Consider the following 22,608-nt stretch of genomic DNA (forward strand, 5'->3'; position numbering starts at 1 on the left):
ACTTCCGCCATTTGTTCGTATTTTTTTCTCCGCATTTTATTATTTTAAAAAATATAATAAACTTAGTCTTTTATAATTTTACATTATTTCAGTGCATAATGTTTTAAATTTATTAATTTAGTGTGTTAAAGGGGAATAAAAGAGAATAATAAATAAGGAGGGCTTAAAAGACAATTAGCCACATATTGGTGCCGCCTTTTTATTCCTCTCCATTGGTGCCGCCTTTTTATTCCCCTCCATCACCCTCTTTTTTTTTGCTCTATTATTTTGGTAAATAAAAAAAAATTTATAATATTTTGGTATTTTTTATATTTTTTTGTAATATTTTCGTAAAAAACTCGAAAAAAACTCTTTTCCCTGCCCTTTGCTCGTATTATTATTTTCCTGATTTTTATTACTTTCAAAAAATATATATTATTTTCGTATTTTATGTAACACCCCCTAACCCTAAACCGTCGCCGGAACAGGGTTACGAGGCATTACCGGACATACCAAGCAATTTACAAATAATTCTTAAATAAATAACCATCCTATTAAAATAATTCATAAATTGTTATAAATTTTTACTAATTGATTTCATTCATTTTTAGAAAAATTTGGGCAGTATTTCTGCTTATTTTTACATACAACCCACTGCAATTAAAATTCATAACATTTCCAAATATAACCAAATCAACCAATTCATTTCACGTTCTCATTTTCTATTCTAAATACTTCTAATCAAACTCAATCTACATGATATTAATTTAAATTTAACAAAACAATAAATAAATCAATTTAGGTAAACTTCATTCATTATAAATCTTAAACTTATAATACTAACATTTTAACCATTTATATTAAACATATTACTCTTTATACACATCCTATGTACATGCCACATTTACCAAAGAAAATATACATCACCAAAGTTACGCTGAAGTCGGGATTAGTCGGATCTTTGAACAGGACCTTTGACTTCTATCGACCTGCGCATGGAAACAACCGTACGCTGAGTATTTCATACTCAGTGGTATTACCATAATTCAAATTATAACAATATTTAAACATGTAATGCATAATTCGTATATACAATTTAAATTCATCAACCAATATCGTATATCCACAATTTGAGTTTGAAGAAATCATGAACCTTAGGTTCATTCCTCTATCTCATATCACATTTCAATTCACAATTCAACTTTTTCATTTCATTTCAGTAGCTCGTTTGACCAACTCGTTCGGTTTATCATTTCATCATTTACCTTATTAACAAAACTCGGACATTAGCGGATACACGGATCCAACCAAACACACCAGAATGGCACCCAGTGCCTCATCGGATAGTTCGAAGCAATAGTTGACACCTAGTGTCTCATCGGCCAAGCCGAAGAAAGTTGGTACCCAGTACCTCATCGATTCTATCCGAAGAAATATTGTGACACCCAGTGTCTCATCGACTCGAGGTCGTAGTATCCCTGAACTCTTCCAATCCTATGGCATGCCAACTATATCCGACTCAGCCCGACTAGTTAATAGGGTATTTAAATCACATATATTCTCAATTCAATCACAATTTCTCACATTTTCAATTCAATCATTTTTCCACATTTCAATCAATAATTATTTCACAAATTCACACATTTTCACAACTCAATACATTTCCATACAATTTAATACCATTCACAATTCGATTCAAATTCATTTCCCGCTTTCAATCAACAAACAATTCAAATATTAATTCATATCAACTATTCAATTTAATTCCCACTCATAATAATACTAATAATAATGCTAATAATAAATTAATACTAATATTAATACTTACCTCACATTTCATTTACTAGACACATAAATTAAAATTTAGCATTTAATAATAAATAACTTGAATTATAGTAATACAAACCGTAAATCTCCCGCTTTAGTCCTCGTAGCTTTCTCCTTTCCTTTTGATGCTGATGCCTCGGGCTCTTTGTTAGCTACGAAAATAATAATAATTTTTTGCTATTAATTTCAACACTAATTATGATAAATAGTTAAATTTCTATTCAATTTCTTCATTATTCTCAATTTAATCCTAACTAAATTCACTTACTTTCCTAATTCAATTCACACTCTATTTCTATTCAAATTTCATCCAAACTTAAAATTAACTATTAAAATTTCAGCATATTTTCCTAATTTCGAATTTTCCCCAATTTAGTCCCTAACACATAAAATTATTGTTTCTTTCACAATTTAATCCTTTTATCAATTCTAACTTGAAATTTATTCAATTAAATCCCTAATCCAACAATTTATTCAACATGAACCATGCTTAAAAAAACTATAAACTTCCAAAATATCAACTTAATTCCATCAAAACTTTGTTTTAAAGCTTTTAAACATTAAAATTAAGAAAAAAAAGGGCTAAATTGACTTACCAAATTAAATTCCAAGCTTTAGAAACCCTATTTCCCCTTTTTTCTTCTTTTCTTCTTTCTCCCTGATTCTTCTCTGTTTCGTCCTTTCCTATTCTGTTTCTTTTCTTCTTTTGTTTCTTTTATTCTTTTTATTTTAACTTACTTAATATAATAATAATTAAAACAAATATTCATTTAATAATTACATATAAGTATTACAAATGTATGTATTTTATTAATACACTTGTCTTAAATATCGCCATACATTTGTCTTTATTAATTTATTTCTTAACATAATATTTATAATATAATTTATATATTAATAAAAGTAAATAATATAAAAATCTAAGATTTTTTTTTCAATCTTATGCCGCCTCAACCTCCAATGTGGCTTACTTGCCCATTTGGTCCCTCTTATTTTCTTTTGATCTATAATTAGACTTTTACCCTTTATTCAATTTAATCCTTTTTTTTTCCGAATTACTCATAATTAAGCTAAATTCACCTATCTAAAACTTAATTAAACACACAACTAGTCTCGTAAATATTTCTAATAATTATTTTCGAACTCAATTTACTAAGACGGAGGCCCGATATTATACTTTTCCGATGCCCGTAACTTTTGGGTCATTACATTTTATTATTTTATATTATTTCAGTACATTTTGTTTAAATTATTTGTATTAATTATTTCTAAATTTTTAAAAATTTACTAATACACTCTTACTTGACCATTTGTTTGTATTTTTATCCGCATTTTATTATTTTAAAAATATCGTAATTTTTAATTTTATAATTTTACATTATTTCAATGCATTATGTTTGAAATTTATTACATATACAATTGTTTTTGCATTTTATTATTTTATTGAATATACAATTTCCGTTTTTCTTTTCGTATTTTATGTTTTCTTAAACATATTTCTTTATCATTTTACTTTTAATGTTATTTTCCTAAAGTAACTAATTTCAACTTCCTAAGTAAATTTCATAAAAAATCCCTAATCACAAATAATGACAATGTACATACCATGAATTTTTTCATTCTAAATATATTTCATAAAATATATATGCTAAATAAAATAATAAAATACGTATAATGTACATAACATAAAATTTTAAAACACAAATATTTCAAAAATTAAATTTATAAAAAAATTACCTTTTTTTCTTTTTTTCCTTCCCTCTTCTTCTTCTTCTTCTTTTTCTCTTCTCCTCTCCTTTTCTTTCCTTCTTTTCTTTCTTTTTCTTCTCCTTTCCTCTTCTTCTTCTTTCTTTTTTTTTTCTCTTCTCCTTTCCTTTTCTTTCCTTCTTTTTCTTTCTTTTTTTCTCATTCCTTTCTTTCTTTCTTTCTTTCTTTCCCTCTCCTTCTCCCCCCACCATCGGCTGTCCCCTATTATACCATTGGTGCCGCCAATGGCTTTGGCACCTTTGGTGCCGCCAATGGCATTGGCCTGACCAGGGTCTTGTCATTTTCGGTGCAGGCTTTTTGCAGGTTTTTTTTTCTGTTTTTTGTTTTTTTTAGTATATTTTGGTAAATAAAAAATATATATATTTTGGTAAATAAAAAAATTATAATATTTTGGTTATTTTTATAATAATTTTGTAAAAACCGAATGATGACACATGACACATTTTGTTGACTTTTGACTAATGATTAGGGACCTCTCTATAATTAATCCAAAATATTTTATTTTTAAATTAAATTAATAAAATATAAATTAAAATATAAAGTGAGTTTTTTAACTCTTGAATGATCATCATCTTCATCATATTTCGACAACGAAGATCATCATTTGATAAAAATCAAGGGATTAAATTTCATACTCAAGGAGATTAAGACCATTTCATTTTAACCATGACTCATATTTTTATTTTCCTTTTTTTCACTTAAGAAAAGTTAAATTAAAAAATCTAATAATTGATTATTATCATTTTGGGACCTGAATTTCACAACTTTTTTCATATTGGAGTTTGAATTTTTTAATCAAAATTAAACTTTGAACTTGACATTTTTTTCCATATTGTGGCATGAATTTTTTATCTAAGTTAGACCCTAAACTTGACAATCGTTCCCACATTGGGTCTTGAAAATTTTTTCTTAATTAATCCTTGAAAATCCTAAAATTTAGACCCAATATAAAACTAATTACCAAATTCAATACTAACTCCAAAAAAAAAATCAAACCTCAATATAAAATTTTTTTGTTAATTCATGGCTTAAATGATATAATCTAAGTTTATAACATTTCCTTTTGCTTACATGGCTTCTAGGTCAAAGTTTGAATTCATTTTCAAGCAACGAGTGAAATCCAACTCAAGTCCGAGAGACTCTGACAAAGTAGGACTCTGGTTATTTTGCCTATCTGACCCAAAAAAAATATTTATTTAAATGACCTTAGTTCAAAAACAATCATCTAAATATCCTAAAATGAATAGTAGATTTGGGTTGTGGACACTAGATGGCTAACACCTACATTATATCTTGTGTCAGGGAGTAAAAAAAAAAACAATTTTGGGGGGTTTTTGACGTTAGATGACTAACACCCATGTATTTTTTTTCAAATTGTATCATACTGGTATATTTAAAAAAAATTGGGGTGTCATGACACTGATGGCCGGCACCCCTTTATCTGAATAAAAAAATTTTGGGTGCTGGGACACTAATGGCCGACACCCCTTTATCTAATTAAAAAAATTTTGGGTACTGGGGCACTGATGGTTAGAACCTCTTTTCCAGAATTAAAAAAATTTTGGGGTATTGAGACACTGATGGCTGACAACCCTTTATCAGATAAAAAAATTTAGGGTTGTGGCCAGTGCATGGCCGACACCCCTTTTGTATTTCGAAAAAAAAATATTATTTTTGGGTGCTAGACTTCCATTACCCGACACTGTTTTTTGTCTTCCATTTGAGTTTTTTGTTTGTTTTATCAGTTGAAACTCAAAATTAAGCATATCAGTGTTTTGTTTGTTAAGGAGGAAGTAGATATTGTTGAAGATGAGTTCTAAAATTTTGTTAATGTATGTTCATTTCGATAGAGAAATAATAAATACAGCTGAAGAAGATCGTGCCTTTCAAAGTCGCTAAAAACTCGGAATAAGATTCAACAAGCGTGTTTTGCTAGCGAATTTGAAATAGAAGATCAGTATAAAAATAGCTACCCGTTGTGGGAAGCAAATGTTAAGATTGTTTTACAAATTTTCGATTCCAACAAATCCGCTCAAGTTCTCAGAAATTGAGCATGAAGATAATGATGATCTAGGGACAATGATAGCAATTTATTGCCCCACAAAGATAGAGAATCCTAGCACAGTTGAGTTGTTCGTAGAGATAGTTGATCTGGAACCCATTCAAGTTGTAATTTCAGTAAGTTAGTGTCATGGATTTGATTTTGATCTCATTGTCTGTTGGAAAGATCAGTCGGGCTATGAAAGGTCACTACAAACTCCCGAAAATTTAAACTACGGTGAATGTTCGTATAATATATCAATCCTGTGTCCTCGTCTAGAGATTCATCTAGAGGTGTTGGACATCGTAGCAGATGATGATGAAGGGTCCTGTAACAACCCGTTTTAATAAAATTGGAATAGTGGTTTCGGGACCATAAATCCGAGTCTAAAAGAAAAATTATTTTAATATTATTTCATGGTCTACATTATAATTGAAATATCGTATGAAAATTTCGTAAAGAAATTTTATCGGCTACATGTCTAATTAGACGGAAAGGACCAAATTGCATAAAATACAAAAGTTAAGTTCTAGTAGCTATAGGTATTGTAATAGGCCATTTTTTCCTGGGCCCAACAAAAAAAAACAAACCAAAAAAATAAATTAACAGTCTCAGTCCACTTACAATAGGCCCGAACAACCCAAACCTAAAATAAAAAAACCCTAGGCGGCCCAATAAGCCCAAAAACTTAAACAATGTTAGAAAACCCTAGCCTCCCTAAACACTAGCCCGCTGACGCCCCTAGCCTCTGTTGTTGTCAGAACCACCTGCGCCACATGCCATCACCGCTCGAGGCTCACCTGTCACCGGCCATCGCACGCCTCTGACACCTGCAAAGAGAAATCAATGCAAGACAATAGAAACAATAGCAAAACGACAAAAAAAAATAGAAATTAGGAGTTTTGTAAATTGGCTATAAAAGCCGAAATATTCTTGTAATTAGCCCAATTTGCCCGGGCCTAATTTACAAATAAAATTACAAACCCAAGACAATAAAAATTACAGCCCAAAAATTAAAGGCCCAACAGGCCCAAAACCTAAAACATTTTCAGAAAACTCTAGCCTCTGCTGCACCTAACCCTAGCCTGCCGCCGCCCCTAGCCTCTAGCGCTATCAGTACTGCCACTGCCGAGCCACCAACTCCACCTGCCACCGCCCACTTGCACCTGCAAAGATTAAAAGAAGAATTGACAGCATACAAATAGACTAAAAAATGTGTAAAAATGGCTATATAAGCCATTCAAACCGATTTGTAAAAGAGGTTTTTTTTGGAGAAATAAAAAAAAGATTCAAAAAACAAATAATAGTGACAAAACAGAGAGAAGAGAAGTAAAAAACGTTCAAAAGGTCTTTAGCAGAGAGAAGAGAAGTAAAAAACGTTCAAAAGGTCTTTTCTTTTTTACTTTTAGTTTTCGAAACCTTTTTTAAAATCTTTTTACTTTTGTTTTGTTTTTTTTTAAAATAAAACTATATATATATATAAAAATATAAAAAATATATAAAAACACTTACCTTTTTTATTTTTCTGACCACCGTGGACAGCGGCGCCGTCACCGGTGACCAGCGGCCGGTGCGATGGTGACTCATCGGAGCCTTCGCCAGATTCTGGACTAAAAGGGAGGAAGAGAAGAGAGGGGAGAGCTTTTGAGAGGTTTTTTTGGAGTTTTTTAGAAAAGGTTAAAAATCACTTTTTTTTCTTTTGATTTTTAACTTATATAGACTCATTAAACGGCAACGTTTTGGGCTTAAACATCAATGGCCAAAACGGGCATAAGACCCATCCGACCCGACCCGCTCCATGGCTAAGATCCGCGTGTTTTTGTTGGAAGGGCTAATTTCACCTTTAGCCCTTCCGCTTTTTTAATTGTTTTTTAATTGAGTATTTTCTGAAATAATTGGACCTGTTGCATACCAATTAGCCCTACCACCAAAGCGTGACAAAATTCACAATGTCTTTTACGTGTCTTTGTTACAACGGTATCAGTCAGACCCTTCACATGTTATTTCTCTGACAGATGTTAAAATTCAGCCCGATATGACATACGGTGAAGAACCGATCAAAATTCTGCCACATGAGGTGAAAGAACTGAGAAATAAAAAGGTAGCTTTAGTAAAAGTCCTCTGGCAACACATGGAATAGAAGAGGCTACCTGGGAACCTGAAGAAACTATGAGAAAGAAATATTCAAACCTTTTTACTGGTAAGATTTTCGAGGACGAAAATTCTTTTAAAGGGGAGAGTTGTAACAACCCGTTTTCAGTAAAATCGGAACAGTAGTTTTGGTACCACAAATCTGAGTCTGGAAGAAAAATTATTTTAATATTATTTCATGGTCTACATTATGATTGAAATATCGTAAATAAATTTTATCGGTTACATGTCTAATTAAATGGAAAGGACCAAATTGCATAAATACAAAAGTTGAGTTCTAGTAGATATAGGTATCAAATAGCTATGGAATTCAAAATTAGAGGTCCTTATATGGCAAATAGACCATTTAGAGGAGTTAGTATATAAGTATGATTAGTCATCAATGAAAAATTTAATAAGGAAAAAGATGAAATTGGAAAGTAAAAGATAAAAGATGATAAATAATAAAATAAAGTAAAATATCATCATATTATCATATTTCCCAAATAAAAAGACACAGAAACCCTAGTTTGAAGAGCTTGAAGTTAGCAAGCTTATTTGGCTTAATTAGGTATGAATTCTTGTCTCGTTTTTAGTAATTTTTATATTTCAAAGATCGTAGTAGCTTAATCTAACTATCTCGGGGATTAATTTGTAAAACTATCAAAGTGTTAGGGTTTTTCCATGGATGAGTATGCATGAATTTATGAAGTTTTATAGTAAAAAAATGAAAGGTTGCTGATAGATAAACAACTTTTGTAAAGATAAATTTGATAAAATTATGGTTTAGGGACTAAATTGAAAAGATGTAAAATTAATGGAAAAATTTTGAATTTTATGAAATACATGGGCTTCTAATGTTATATGTAAAAATAGGCTAGGCTTGGAATAAGGATTAAATTGCATGAATTTCATTTTCCGAGCCAAGGGACAAAATTGTAATTAATCACAAGTATAGGGGCAAAATGGTAATTTTTCCTAAGATGTGAATTGGATTGAATTGTATAATAATTGTATAAAATTAATGTTAAATTCATTCGTATAGATCCGGATAGATCGAATACAGAGATAAATCTAGAAAAAGAAAAAGTAGCAGATTAGAAGCTTTTGTGTACACGAATATTGTCGAGATAAGTTCGTGTAACTAAATTGTAAGTTTATATGTTTTAAATTGAACGTTATATATTTGAAATGTATAAGTGCCATGTATATGAAAGCAATCACATATCCGATAATGACTGACAAGTATTAAGTCTTGTTTGAATAAATGAAATTCGATGGATACAGGGTTCTCCAATTGGTTGTGGTCCACCATGTGTTGCGGACACACCACAGCTTGAAATAGAGTCCCGATATATGACTTCTCAGAGCTTCCCCATTAAAGGCTCTTTCATGAGATTCCTAACTAATGGCTCTCCGGAGCTTCTCGATATTGATTCGCTTGAACTTCTCGTTACATGGCTCACATGAGCTTCCCCTTATATGGCTCGACAAAGCTTCCCATTGACATGCTCGTATGAGCATTCCCGAATATGAATTGACGTATTAAAGTTGTACACTTCGTATGTACTACCCGTGTATCCATTGATATTTCAAATGGTTCAACGTACAAAGTTTTGATATGAGATAACATGAATTCAAAACGAATTATTATGTGTAAATGCTTGAAATACATGGATATGGTTATTACATGATATATGGATACAAGATGTGAAAAGTATATGTATATGGAAATATGATTATTATTGAGTTCATACATGTTCCTTGATATTTATATGAAATACATGTCTAACATGATTGATGAGGATATGTGCTAGGGCTTTTAGCCAATTTGCTTGAGTATGCCTTGTATGTTTCCTTTAATGTGATTAAATGGTAAGTTAAATTCTATGTTATACGAACTTACTAAGCTTTAAAGCTTACTCTGTTTATTTTCCCTATTTTATAGTAATTCGAAAGCTCGTTGGGTTGGAAGCTTGGCGGAGATATCTCAAACCATCCATCAACTCATTTCAGTATAAATAGCAAATTAACTTTGGTTATAATGGCATGTATAGGTTAATAGACCAATGTTGGCAAGTAAATGTTTGGTTAAAACTAGCCATTGGTATGGCTTGTAATTGGTATATTTTTTATATGAAAAAATGGCCTTGATATGTTTGAAATTGATGAATGATGGAAATCATATATGCATATTAGTGATTGGTTTGTGATAGTATAATTGGTAAAATATGCTTATATGTATGTATGGTTATATTGGTAAGCTGGATAGTTAAATATATGTATTTATATGTCATGCATAAGACTTAGTTTTGGCTTGATTTGAATGTTTTGTATTGGCTTATGAATGTGTTAAAGTGTTAATGTAGGTGGATGATAAATTAGGTGAGAAATGTGGCATTAGAAATGACCTATTTTAGTCCACATGGGCAGAGACACGGGCGTGTGTCTCAGCCGTGTGTGACACACGGCCTAGCACATGGGCGTGTGGTTTGGCCGTGTGTCCCCTGCATCTTTAAAATTTGCAAAACAAAATGCTCAAAATATTCACATGGCTTGGCACACGGGCGAGTGACTTGGCCATGTGACCCTTGCACCTATTTAACGCAAGTTAGTATGCTCACACAGCCAATTCGAGAACCCCATGTGCTAGGTAGTGTGAAACTTCCTATAGAAGTTATAGGGGACACACGACCGTGTCACCTGGCTGTATGTCACACACAGCTGAGACACACACTCGTGTCTCTGCCCGTGTGGACAAAAATAGGTCATTTTCCAAATCATATTTCTCACCCAAATTGGTACCAACCTAAATACAACAATTTGCATATAATAATGACATAAATATGCATTCAAAACCAACCAATATCAAGCTTATAATATATTATAACATCACACACAACCATGATACTAATAGGCACCTCAATTGGCCACTTTAAAAACATGCCAACTATGTCTACAAAATCTACCTAAATGGTCAAACATATATATGCATCTTTATGCCTAAAACTTAACATGTATACCACTTATCAATCTCAACTACTTGGTACTCAAAATACCAATTCACAACCAAGGCATTCACATGGCAACCATACACCACATATAAAAAGGCTATTTACATATTTATAAGACAAAAGATATATATACAATACAAGCCAATTCAAATGGCTAAAACACAACAAAACATATAGGCTATCATTAGCCAAAATGACCTATACATGCCATTTAACCAAAATATATAGTCAAAAGTACCAAAATAGAGTTTGATAGTGTGATGAAATCTCTGGCAACTTCCAATCCGAACGAGCTTCCGAAACACTATAAAACACAGAAAAATAAACAGAGTAAGCAATTAAACTTAGTAAGTTCATATAACACAGAGTTTAACTTACCATTTAACCACAATTCAGGTAAATAACTCAAAACATAACACAATTCAATTTGGCCAAAGCCTAACACATGATCACTAACCAAGTTAGCCATGTAATTCATATAGAAACCAAGAATTATGTATGAGTTCAACAACTATTTAAATTCCATATATGTAACATTTATACCATGTATCCATATATCTTATATATAAACCATTTCCATGTAATTCACATTAATACTTGTACTAGTTCGTATCGAACTCATATAAACTCGTAACAGAATTATGCCCGTTGAACCACTTAGAATATTGTTAGATATGCGGGTAATGCACACGAGGTGTACTGAACTGTAATCCGTTAATTCTTATACATGTATGCTCATACGAGCAATAAACTGTAAGCTCCTCCGAGTTGAATAACGATAAGCTCACACGAGCTGAGTATCGGTAAGCTCATAAGAGCTAGAATCGGTAACCCTAATGACATGTCATTTGTATCCTACGAATTTCTAAGGTTCAAAGGGGGCTCGGTACTATTCGTACGTCGTCGGTTATGCACTCGATAATTATACATAGTAATTACACAATCCATATACATATATTTCAATTAAAGCATATAAATACGTAATTTAATTACACAAACTTAACTTAAACTTGTACGGAGAAAAATGATTGTTTAATCCAAAACTTTGTCCTTTCCCCGATCTAAATCCATACATTAATTTTCTTGATTTATATAATCAAATTTAACTAATTTAAGCCTCATTCTATTCAATTCAATCCAAAAATTATATTTTGGAAAAATTACTATTTTACCCCTATACTTTTGATTTCTTTACAATTAGTCCCTAGGCTCGTAAAATGAAATTCATGCAATTTCCCTCATAACCAAGCCTAGCCGAATTTAATATATACTTATAGCAGCCCAAGAATTTCACAATTTCACACATTTACCACACAATTTACACATTTCTCAATTTAACCCCTAATTGGCAATTTCATTAAAAATCACTTAACAAAAGTTGTTTAATTCTCAATAAAGATTCATTTTCTTCCATTAAAATTCACAAACAACTAAAATTCTCTCATTTTAAACCCTATACTTTCAACCATTTTGCAAATTAGTCCCCTAATTAGCTAGGTTAAGCTACAACGATCCCAAAAACATAAAAATCAACAAAAACGGGACAAGATATCACTTACATGCAAGGGATTTGCTTAGGAAAAATTTTCAAGCTTCCATGGCTATTCTTTGCTGTAAAAATCGGTTGGGGAAGAGAATGAAAGATGATAGCTTTAATTTTTGATTTTTTTTCTTTAATTACCTTTTTACCAAATTACCCTTATTTAACTTTAAAAATAACAAAAATTGCCACCTTTAATGGTCTAATTACCATATAAGGACATCCACTTTAAAGTTCTATATCTTTTTAATACCTTTAGCTAATAGAACACAACTTTCACAATTTATGCAATTTAGTCCTTTTCATCAAATTGAGCATACAAACGGTAAAATTTCTTAATGAAATTTTTATACAATAATACTATCATGCTGTAGATTACAAAATAATATTAAAATAAATTTTTTGACCTCAGATTTGTGGTCCCAAAACTACTGTTTCGATTTCACTAAAAACAGGTTGTTACACTAGCACACGGGCGTGTGGCTTGGCCGTGTGACCCAAGTCAATAAGCACCATAATTTGTACACGGGCTGGGACATGGTCGTGTGCCCCTATTTCAAATTCCCACACAGCCTGGGACACGTCCTGGCCTAAGACATGGGCGTGTCTCTTGACCGTGTGAGCCATACGGCTTGGCCACACGGGTGTGCGTCCCCTGCACCTTGAAATTTTTTTTATATTTTTGCGAAAAATTCTTTAAGTACCCAATTTAGTCCCGACTTATTTCTAATGCATAATTAGGGCTTCGAGGGCTCGTATAAGAGACAATATTATTGTATATGATTGATTTCTGATATGAATGATAAATGATATGAAATGTTTGAATTTGATCTGTAAATTTCTGTAATGCTCCGTAACCTTGTTCCGGCGATGAATATGGGTTAGAGGTGTTACAAGTCCGATAATGAAGATTAGTCCCACCATGATAATGAAGATTTTAGTGAGCCCGATTTAGATGAGATCCCTGAAGACATAGACGATGAAGACGTGGTGGAGGGTGAAGATGTGCACCCCATTCGGCCGAGAACACGTAATCCAGTATAGTTATCCATAATAATCCAAGGGCCTTTATGTCTGACGTAGATCTTGATGTCGCGTATGGACACGAGTTCTCCCAATATTTAGATATAGTGCGTGCTCACCTACCATTGAGGATATTTTTCGCTCAACACCTTCGATATCGCAATGCTCCATCACCCCCCATGATGGGGCATACGATTTTGCCACTTTCTTCAGTACACCGGTAGGAACACCGGAGGTCGGCCTAAGCAATTATCAATTGCCACATTAATGTACACCCCCTTGCTAATGGAGGCAGCTAGACTGTTACACGCTGGGGTCTGGGACGATGCCTAGGTCCACACAGTTTTGATTCTTTGTAATTATTTACTTTGTAACTATTTTTGTAAAATGAAAAATGAATTTTTATCATGATTATTTGTTTGAATAGATGAGTACTGAATATTAAGTACAAAAAATATAAAATTCGAACAAATAATAATATGGAACAAAATTGTTTTAAAGATACAAAAAGTACGAACATTTTAGACTACTATTGCACTAACCATCAGTGTCTTAATATCCAAAAAAATTTAATCAAATAAAAGGGTGCTGACCATCTCTATCTCAATACCTTAAATTATTTTTTATTCAAATAAATGAGTGTTGGTCATTGGTGTCACGGTACCCTAAATTTTTTTAAAAATATTGATATAACATGTATATCACTATAATATAATTTAAAAAAATACATAAGTGTCAATCATCTATATCCACAATTCAATTTATTGTTCATTTTAGATGATTTAAATGATTATTTTTGACTTTTTTTTTTTTGGGTGAGATAGGTCAAATAGCCCAGTACTCACGACAGTATCTCTCTATAGTCTGCCCATTTTCAGCTGGTACCTAGCGCCACTGCACATTGTAGTTTACGCCATTAAAATAAACAAAAGACACATGTGCTTTCGTCTCTCTCACCAATCCCCAGTTACATATCTCTCAATTTTGTCTCTCTCTACCAGGTTTCCTCCTCTCTCTCTCTCTCTCTCTCTCTCCCCTCCCCTTCATTTTCTTCCATTATATGTTATTTTTATCAATCCTTGCATGCTTTATTCATAAACTATCTCTCTTGGAAAAGAAAATTTTCAGGGCCTAAATGTCATCCGATTCGCTTCCACCTCTTCCCCAAAACCTTATCGTAGTACGTTTTTTTTTTTCCCTTTTGTTAAGCATTAGCCTTTAGAATACAAATTGACTATGTGTTTTTGAACTTTGTACAACACAATCAACAGCTAGGCTGTGGGCAAGTCGCAGTTGATTTCTTGGCCACTGTGGCTTCTTTTCCTAACCCAGATGACAAAATCAGAAGCACTAGCTTGAAGGTTCTTCTTCTTTCTTTTCCTTTTCTTTTTTTTTCATTTTGAAGTTCTGTTTCTTTGTATGCATTGACTACCATTAGTTGACAAATTATGGCATTTGTTTTATTAGGTTCAAGGAGGTGGGAATGCTGGAAATGCCTCAACCTGTGCTGCTCGTTTGGGATTAAACCCACGTTTAATTTCCAAGGTCTTACATATCTTTGCACTTTCTCTCGTTCTTTCTCAATTTACTTCCTTCTGTAAAACTCTACTATTGACTGAGATCACATATTTGTGGCATCATATAATTCATTAGGTTTCCAATGATTCTCATGGCAAGGGTATATTGGAGGAGCTTGAAGCTGATGGAGTCGACACTTCATTCTTTATTGTAAGCCTTTTATGAGATGATTTATGGTTCTTAGTTTTGGGAGAGACCTTTAGCCTGCTATTATCTTGATTGGTTTTAAAGCTTATTTGCTTTGAGGATTTGTTTCACTCATTTATTTGGCTCTGTTTGATTCTAGAATAAGATTTCCTATAAATGTATATTGTTCATTCAAGTATGCTATCTTAACTTTCCTAAGGCAAGGATATAACCTAGGAACTCAGACCTGTGAAGAGATGTGTTTATCATTTTTAGTTTGGGAAGTACATGTACATCGCATCACCTATGGAACTGTTTCTTGGTGAGCAAAGCAGATCTTTGCTATTTCCTTGGTTCATATGAACAAGGTTTTGGTCCCTTGAATATTAAAGTGTGAAATCTTTATTATCAGATAATGCCATACAGTAGCCTTTGCCACCTTTTATTGTATCGTACATCTTTTACTGCTCTTACATGTTGCATTACAACCTAAACACTCTCCTTCTCTAACTTAATTTTGTTGCTTTCAGGTTTCTGAGAAGGGTAATTCATCATTTACTTATGTTATCGTTGACAGCCAAACGTAAGCACTTAGATTTAGATTGCTGTGACATTCTTTATATTCTAATGTCCCACCTTTATTGGTTTATTCCCAGTGTTGGATTATACGTTATCCTTTCAGTAAGCAGTGTGTTTTCCTGAAAACCCCCTCTTTGCAATCCATCCATATTAGGCTTACAGCACTGAAAATTGTATTCGGCAGAGTGGCTAGATGGCTAAATTCTGTTCTGATCAGATCCTGCACTCCTTTCTTTGCAATAATGTTTAAATTAAAATTGTACTTTCAATTTATTACATTTTCTTTGGGTGTGGAGGGAAGCTGTGATCTTATACTTGTAGCAAGAATAGCAAAAAAGAAGAGAGAAAATTGTTGCTTAGGTTACCAAAATGAACATAAAATCAGGATGTTTGCTGACTGGATTAATTCAGTCAAAGTGCATATTATGATAAAATTATTCCTCATCATGGTTTGAAGTGAATACTCATGTATCAAATAATAAATTCAGGAAAACCCGCACATGTATCCACACCCCTGGTTATCCACCCCTGATACCGGAGGAACTTTCTCAGTCAAGTTTATTATCTGCATTGGATGGAGTAAATATGGTCTACTTTGATGGAAGACATCATGAAACTGCTTTAGTTGTTGCAAAAGAGGTAAACTTTTATTTTCTTATTCTGCTTATGCTTGTAGTATCGAGGTAGGTGAAGCCATGAGATTTTGCATGGTTGGCAGTTTGATTTGATTTAAACTAATGTATCTTCGTTGTTCTAAAGTTTAAACTCATTTATGGTGATTATCTTGGTTCCTTTGTTGAAAAACTACTAGAAGCGAAGAGTTTGTTTTGCAACTGTTAGGCTGCCCACAGGCTTGTGAGCAACTGGTATTTTGATTGAAAACTTAAAACAGGACCAAGTTCATTGGAACTTTGTTATTTTATGTTCTGTGATTAGCTTTAGCTTCAACCTATGGCATATTATGATGTTGGCAATTTGACATTGTAATTGCTAAAACATTATACTTTTCCTCTACATTCCTCATTAAGATTAATATCAATAAATAGCAAGTCAATAGCATTTCTTTTTGGCTATTTTCAGTACAGGCTGCTCGCAAGAATATCCCTATATTAGTTGAGGCTGAAAGGGAAAGGGAAGGTTTAGATGATCTTCTGGATTTTGCTACTTATGCTATATGCTCAGCAAAGTTTCCACAAGTATGTTGATCTTGCATCACTATATGCTTCTTTTACATAGAACATTCTATCACTTGACCATCAACTCTCTCATGTTTTCTTTTGGCATTGTAACTTTTGGCCATTGACTATGCTGTTTCTGCTTACAAATTACAATACTCATGCCTTTTTTTTTCTTTTTGCTTACTTTGGTCTAGTGTCTGTTCGGATAAATGTTTGTCAAAAATAAATAAAATAAGCTCTTACTCAACCTCCACAGGGTCCTCCTTTTATATCTTTTATGACTGACATCATCTGCTGCTAGCTTCATGAAATCTTTTTTTCATGATCACTTAAATTTATTTTAGTTTTGAATTTAGTTGGTCATTCTAATTATATGGTTTTGGCCTGCTTCTTTTAGGGGTTGCTTGCTTGAGTGGAAAAGTAGAAGGATGGAAAGAGGGAGTGGAAAAGTGAAAATAAAATAAATTTTCAGTGTGCTTGGTAGAAAAGAGAAGTGAGAGGAAAGAAGATTAGGGAGGTGGCCATTTTCCATCCTAATTCATAAAACCAATTAATCTTAATTGGAATGATACGAGGAGAGAAAATGAGAGAGAGATGCAAGTTAGTTCAAAGTTATGCATTTTTCAAAAGCTCCATTCTATTTCTTTTCATTTTCAACACTACCAAGCAATGAATGGAAAGAAAATCACTTTTCTTTTAATTTTTTCATCTTTCCTACCAAGCACAGCAATGGAAACAGAATATATTTTCTTTCTATTTTTCTACTCCAAGTTTTCAACTTTCCGATTTTCTTTCCCCCTACCAAGTAAAACCTTAATGCTTTGTTGAACATTGTGGATGGAAATTTATTAAGTTTTTTAAATTTTTTGGCATGTGTTATGAACTTCCAATGATACAGGCATGGACAGAAGCTCCGTCGTTTTCAAGTGCACTTATTTCCATGCTTTTGAGGTTGCCAAAACTAAAATTTGTGATTGGGACATTGGGGGAAGAGGGATGCATAATGCTAGAAAGAAGTGTAAACGGTGAGTATAGTTGCAGGAATTGTGCTGTTGCATAATATCACTTTAACCAGATTTATACTGTGCTTTATTTATTTGAATTGGCAGTTTTTTACAGGTTTTTTCTACCATGATTGTAGGTGGTTCTGATGCTGAAGAAATGGATGTTCAGTGTTTATTGGAATCATTAAAGCTGATAAAAGATGACAGCAAGACCATCCCAACATGTATTTCATCGGTAATATACAATGCAGAGGACTTTATAACTTATGTGTAAGCCTTAGGACTAAAGTTTAGTCTGTGGATGGGTCTCTCGTAAACTGCTGTCCAGTGTGGATAGAATTGTTGACCGACATGAGCTTCACTGCTTCAAATCTTTTTTAGATTTGAGTTCTTAATTAAGGGAAGGAGAAGCCTATAGTTATGGTTAAGCTGCCTTCAATAGCATGTTGCTATTTAGCAGGGGTTGGCTTCTATGGCAGTTGATACTCTGTAGATTTCATCACTTATAAGTTGCTATTATTACAACTAATTTTGGACAATCATTTCAGATAAAAATATCATGTCTTTTATGTGTTTGACTAGGCTAATTGATTAGGGGATGTTAAGGTTATCTCTTTGGACAGCTAAGTTGTAAGAGTTGTTCCGAGCTACTTCTGGCTTTTCAAATTCTATTCTTCTCCTATCGCCTGCAATACCCGCCAACTTTTCTTTCTTTGACACGTAGACGATGCAATTTGGTTGTTCATCTTCTAGATAAAAATTCCTAGAGATGGTGTGAGCATTTTTCTTTTAATTTGAAAATTGTGTTTGGGGTCTTTATAGGTGGAAACCAAGTTGAGTGCAAATGGGATAGGGACAATAACTGGCCGGTTATTTGTGGGAACAGCTGAGAAGATCCCACCATCAGAACTTGTTGACACAACTGGCGCAGGAGATGCATTTATTGGAGCAGTATTATATGGTACGTTTCAGCCTACTATGTACTTTTATCTTCTAAATTAGGTATGAGAGACTTTCCTATTATTCTTTAGGTGCTCGTATTTGTGTCAGTATCAAGGATCCATTATTCCCAAAAGACCCTAACTACCAATAAACCTAGAAGAGATGTGAAATGGTATCTAAGTTAGCGTTTGGTGCTTTCCTATGGTAGTGATTTTTTAGAATATGATTGCTGGGAATATGATGGCATTGTACTGCTCTGGCTTACTACTTTCTGTTTGATTCGGCCATTATGAAGGCGATGATTGAGTATTCATTTTTCTTGTTTTTAGCTCTGTGTGCAGGTATGCCACCAGAGAAGATGTTGCCATTTGCAGCTCAAGTGGTAAACGAATTTACTACTCTTTTTTAATGGTTTTATAATGATTGCTATGAGAAGCTTGTTTAGCCAAATGTGATGCTCCATTTCAGGCTGCAACTGGCTGTAGGGCTTTAGGCGCCCGTACTGGACTTCCTCTCCGTACAGATCCACGTCTAGTGAGCTTCCTATAGAAAGTACCCTACAAGGCAAGGCACCCCCATGTTGTAGGAGAAGTTTGTTATCTCATACGTTGACAGTGATAAAATGATATCTAGACTAACATTAATTTGCCTGTTTTAGCCGACACAAAGACAAATATAAATAAATAAATTAGAAATTTAGTGATGAACCTTTTATATTTGAAATTTATTTAATTTTATATACAAATATTATGTTGGGATTAACCCGTATAAATAACGAACGAGAAAAGTAGAGAAGATCGCATATATATATTTTACGTGGAAACCTCCTCCGAAGACAATAAAAACTATGGGCAAAAGAGGTTTCTAACTTTTCACTAAATAAGTAAATAAATGAAAGTATAATATGGAGAAAATAAATTTAAATGTACTAAATTTAAACCTCAAAAACAAAACCTCAACTCTCATAGAGTTCTCTCAAAAGGGGTAAAAAATTTTCTTCATAGTTATCACGAAAAAATTTTCACCAAAATTATCTGCGACTGCATCTTGTTGTCCCCAAATGAAAAGTACTGTAAAAGTACTACATCTTTAATTGTCTTTTAATTGGTGTCTCAATCATACTAAAATATCTTTAGAGTAATTAGAGCATATCTAGAAACTCGCAACGTCCCCATTCGTGTCATTATAACATCGTTTGTTATCTCAATATCGAGAAGTTTCTCGTCGTGACATCACCATCTATTTGACTGAAAAATACAAAGCGCACCCTACATGTTATATATATTAAATATTTTTTAAATAAGGATAAATTTGAAAATGATATGCTCCAATATCGATATACACCAATTTACATCTATCGGTAGGTTACTACAAATCCAACTATCAGGATCAAGGGAGGAAAATGAAGGACTAGACATTTTGAAAATAAGGGGAAAGTATAGGTTTGGCAGTCCATGTGAAATACTCATGGAATATATTATATTTTTTATACCATATTGGGCCTTTTAGGCTTTCAGCTGGTCCACAAAGTCATTTTCCCTTGGACCATGGTTTTAATGGGTTTACCAATTAAGGCATATAATTTTCTACTTGTAGGGCTCAAACTCAAATCAAAGGACCCCAGCTGGACCACCCTTTAATTAATTACATTCCCACCAATATTGTCACGGTTCAACCCAAGTTTCCATTAGACCTGATCGTGGTCGGGGTTGGACTGACCTAAAATTTTAAACTCACTTTTTAGATTTGGATTTTGCCAGAAAAAGGATTTAAAATTTTGTTTAAATTCGGTCCAAATAAAAAATGTTATATTCGAGTTCGGTCTGGTCCGCCCGTATTAAAGTTTTTATATTATTTTTTTATATAAAATAAATTTTAAAAATATAATATATCAAATACACTAAAAATATTAAAATAAATGTTTCTCAACAAGTTGAAAATACATTAAAAAATCTTATACTTAAATAACACTAAGATAACTACAACTTAGCAAGCAAATGCATCTAAAATAGTGACAAAATTAACAATAAAATAAGAGTTATACAATATCTAAACAATAACAATAAAATAGTAGTAATATAATAGCAAAATGGTAGCAAAACGACAACAAAAAAAAATTAGGCAAGTTTGAGCCAGGAAAAAAAAATTTACTCGAGGTCTGGACTGTTTAGAAAACATGCCTTATTTTTGTCCAAACTCATTTTTCGAGTCTATATTTTTGTCCAAACCCTCCCGCTTTTCAAGCGAGCTTTCGGACCTGGGAGAATAGCCCGACCTATGACTTATGTATAGTATATGGACTAATAAAAGAATTTGACATTTTATTTATATCATCAATAAATATCCTCATCCCTCTAACAAATCAGATTTTTCTTCTTGAAAAAATTGAAATCCAACTAAAAAAAGCTAAAAATCAAGAGAAAAAAATCTGATTTGTCATTCTTTTATTAGTAAGATATAAAGATGACGTGGAATCACAATTTCATACAATCCTTTCTCGTAAATGATATTACACTTCTAGAAAAAAATCATAATTTAAACTTCGGATATAACATTACCGAGAGAAATATTTATGAATCTTGAAAAAATAATCTTGATGAATAATAAAATATATATAAAAAAAGTTTGGAACCCACCCCTCGTTAGAGGTTGGTCCATGGATTTTATACGCTCAAGCAACTCTTATCTGTTGCAGTTGGTGAATATTGATTAGACCCAAACCCATGCCATCCAACACTCATCATACACTCATTTATATGTATATATATTATAGGGTAAATTCCTTAATTGACCAATTAACTTTTTAGGTGTTTTCATTTTGATCACTCAAATAAAAATCATCACTGTTACAATAAATTATCATTTTGGTCACTGATCACTGATGAGGCCTTCCACTTCATGTCCACATAAGCCCTTCTTCCTGGTAATAAGATTCGTTGTCCACCTTGTGGGAGAACAGAGGAACGAAATTGAAGCCAGAAAACAAAACTGTATTCCTCTTGTTGGTTCTTTCGTTAACTGGGTGTGGCTCATTTGTTGATTCTTCACTTTAAAGAATCTCACTGTCCTTCATCTCCCCCTGCAAATCAGTGCCCTCTAAAACTCATCACTGGACACTATATATACTCATCGCCACCACAAAACTTAAGTACGCATCTATTTTCTTCCTCATTTTCTACTCTGTCAACCCATTTGCTAAAAATGCACTGTGGTTCGGTACTTCTAAGCCTCATCAAAGTTGTTACACTGCTGATAGCAGCTCCGGTTCCGGCCATTGGGTATCGTCCATGGTTTCACTTAAAAACCCAACAGGTCCAATTTAAGATCCGGTATGGCTCCAAGAAATACGAGAGTTCATCGGAGTTAGTACACTTGAGATACCACATGGGTCCAGTGCTCACCGGCAGCATTACCGTTCACACGATTTGGGGCGGCCGGTGGCAGAAATCCCAAAAGAAGATCATCCACGAGTTCTTCGGCTTGATTTCTGCCGTCAATGCCAAGCATCCTTCGGTTGCTAGTGGTGGCAGACAATGAACCTTATGAAAAAAACTATTTATCAGCAAGGAGGGCTTACGTGGACACGAAGTGTAATGCAACTTCAGACGTAGTTAGTGAAAAAGCTGTTGAGTGATGAAAACGATAAATTATTATAATGTAGTAATTAAATTGTAATTCTTTTTATTTGTGTGACCAAAATGAAAATATCCAAAAATTGAGTGACCAAATTAGATAATTTACATTATATTAAATAGTGTATAACGAATGGGTCCATTGTTAGGATCAAAACTTGATATATACATCCATCACTTTCGTCTTTGATTTCTCTTAAAAAAGAGAAATCTCCAGAAGAGAGCTGGGTTTTCAAAATGGCTGCAAT

General features: G+C 33.0%; 1 protein-coding gene across 2 annotated transcripts; it reads left to right on the forward strand.

Annotated features, from left to right (window-relative positions):
- The first annotated feature begins 14,172 nt into the window (after positions 1 to 14,172).
- Positions 14,173 to 19,431, forward strand: LOC105761255 (uncharacterized). 2 transcript variants are annotated; one of them, XM_012579020.2, is made up of 13 exons: positions 14,173 to 14,322; positions 14,439 to 14,501; positions 14,593 to 14,682; positions 14,789 to 14,866; positions 14,975 to 15,049; positions 15,556 to 15,608; positions 16,093 to 16,243; positions 16,690 to 16,800; positions 17,681 to 17,807; positions 17,924 to 18,021; positions 18,609 to 18,747; positions 19,058 to 19,110; positions 19,197 to 19,431. In XM_012579020.2, exons 2-13 carry the CDS (start codon positions 14,457 to 14,459, stop codon positions 19,275 to 19,277), a joined length of 1,101 nt encoding a protein of 366 aa, XP_012434474.1. In that variant the 5' UTR covers positions 14,173 to 14,322; positions 14,439 to 14,456; the 3' UTR covers positions 19,278 to 19,431. The 2 variants fall into 2 exon arrangements, with proteins under 2 accessions (XP_012434474.1, XP_012434484.1); XM_012579030.2 differs by having other exon boundaries at positions 14,191 to 14,322; positions 14,450 to 14,501.
- Positions 19,432 to 22,608: the final 3,177 nt, after the last annotated feature.

The sequence above is a fragment of the Gossypium raimondii genome, chromosome 7 (genome assembly GCF_025698545.1).
Source record: "Gossypium raimondii isolate GPD5lz chromosome 7, ASM2569854v1, whole genome shotgun sequence".
Taxonomy (NCBI): Eukaryota; Viridiplantae; Streptophyta; class Magnoliopsida; order Malvales; family Malvaceae; genus Gossypium; species Gossypium raimondii.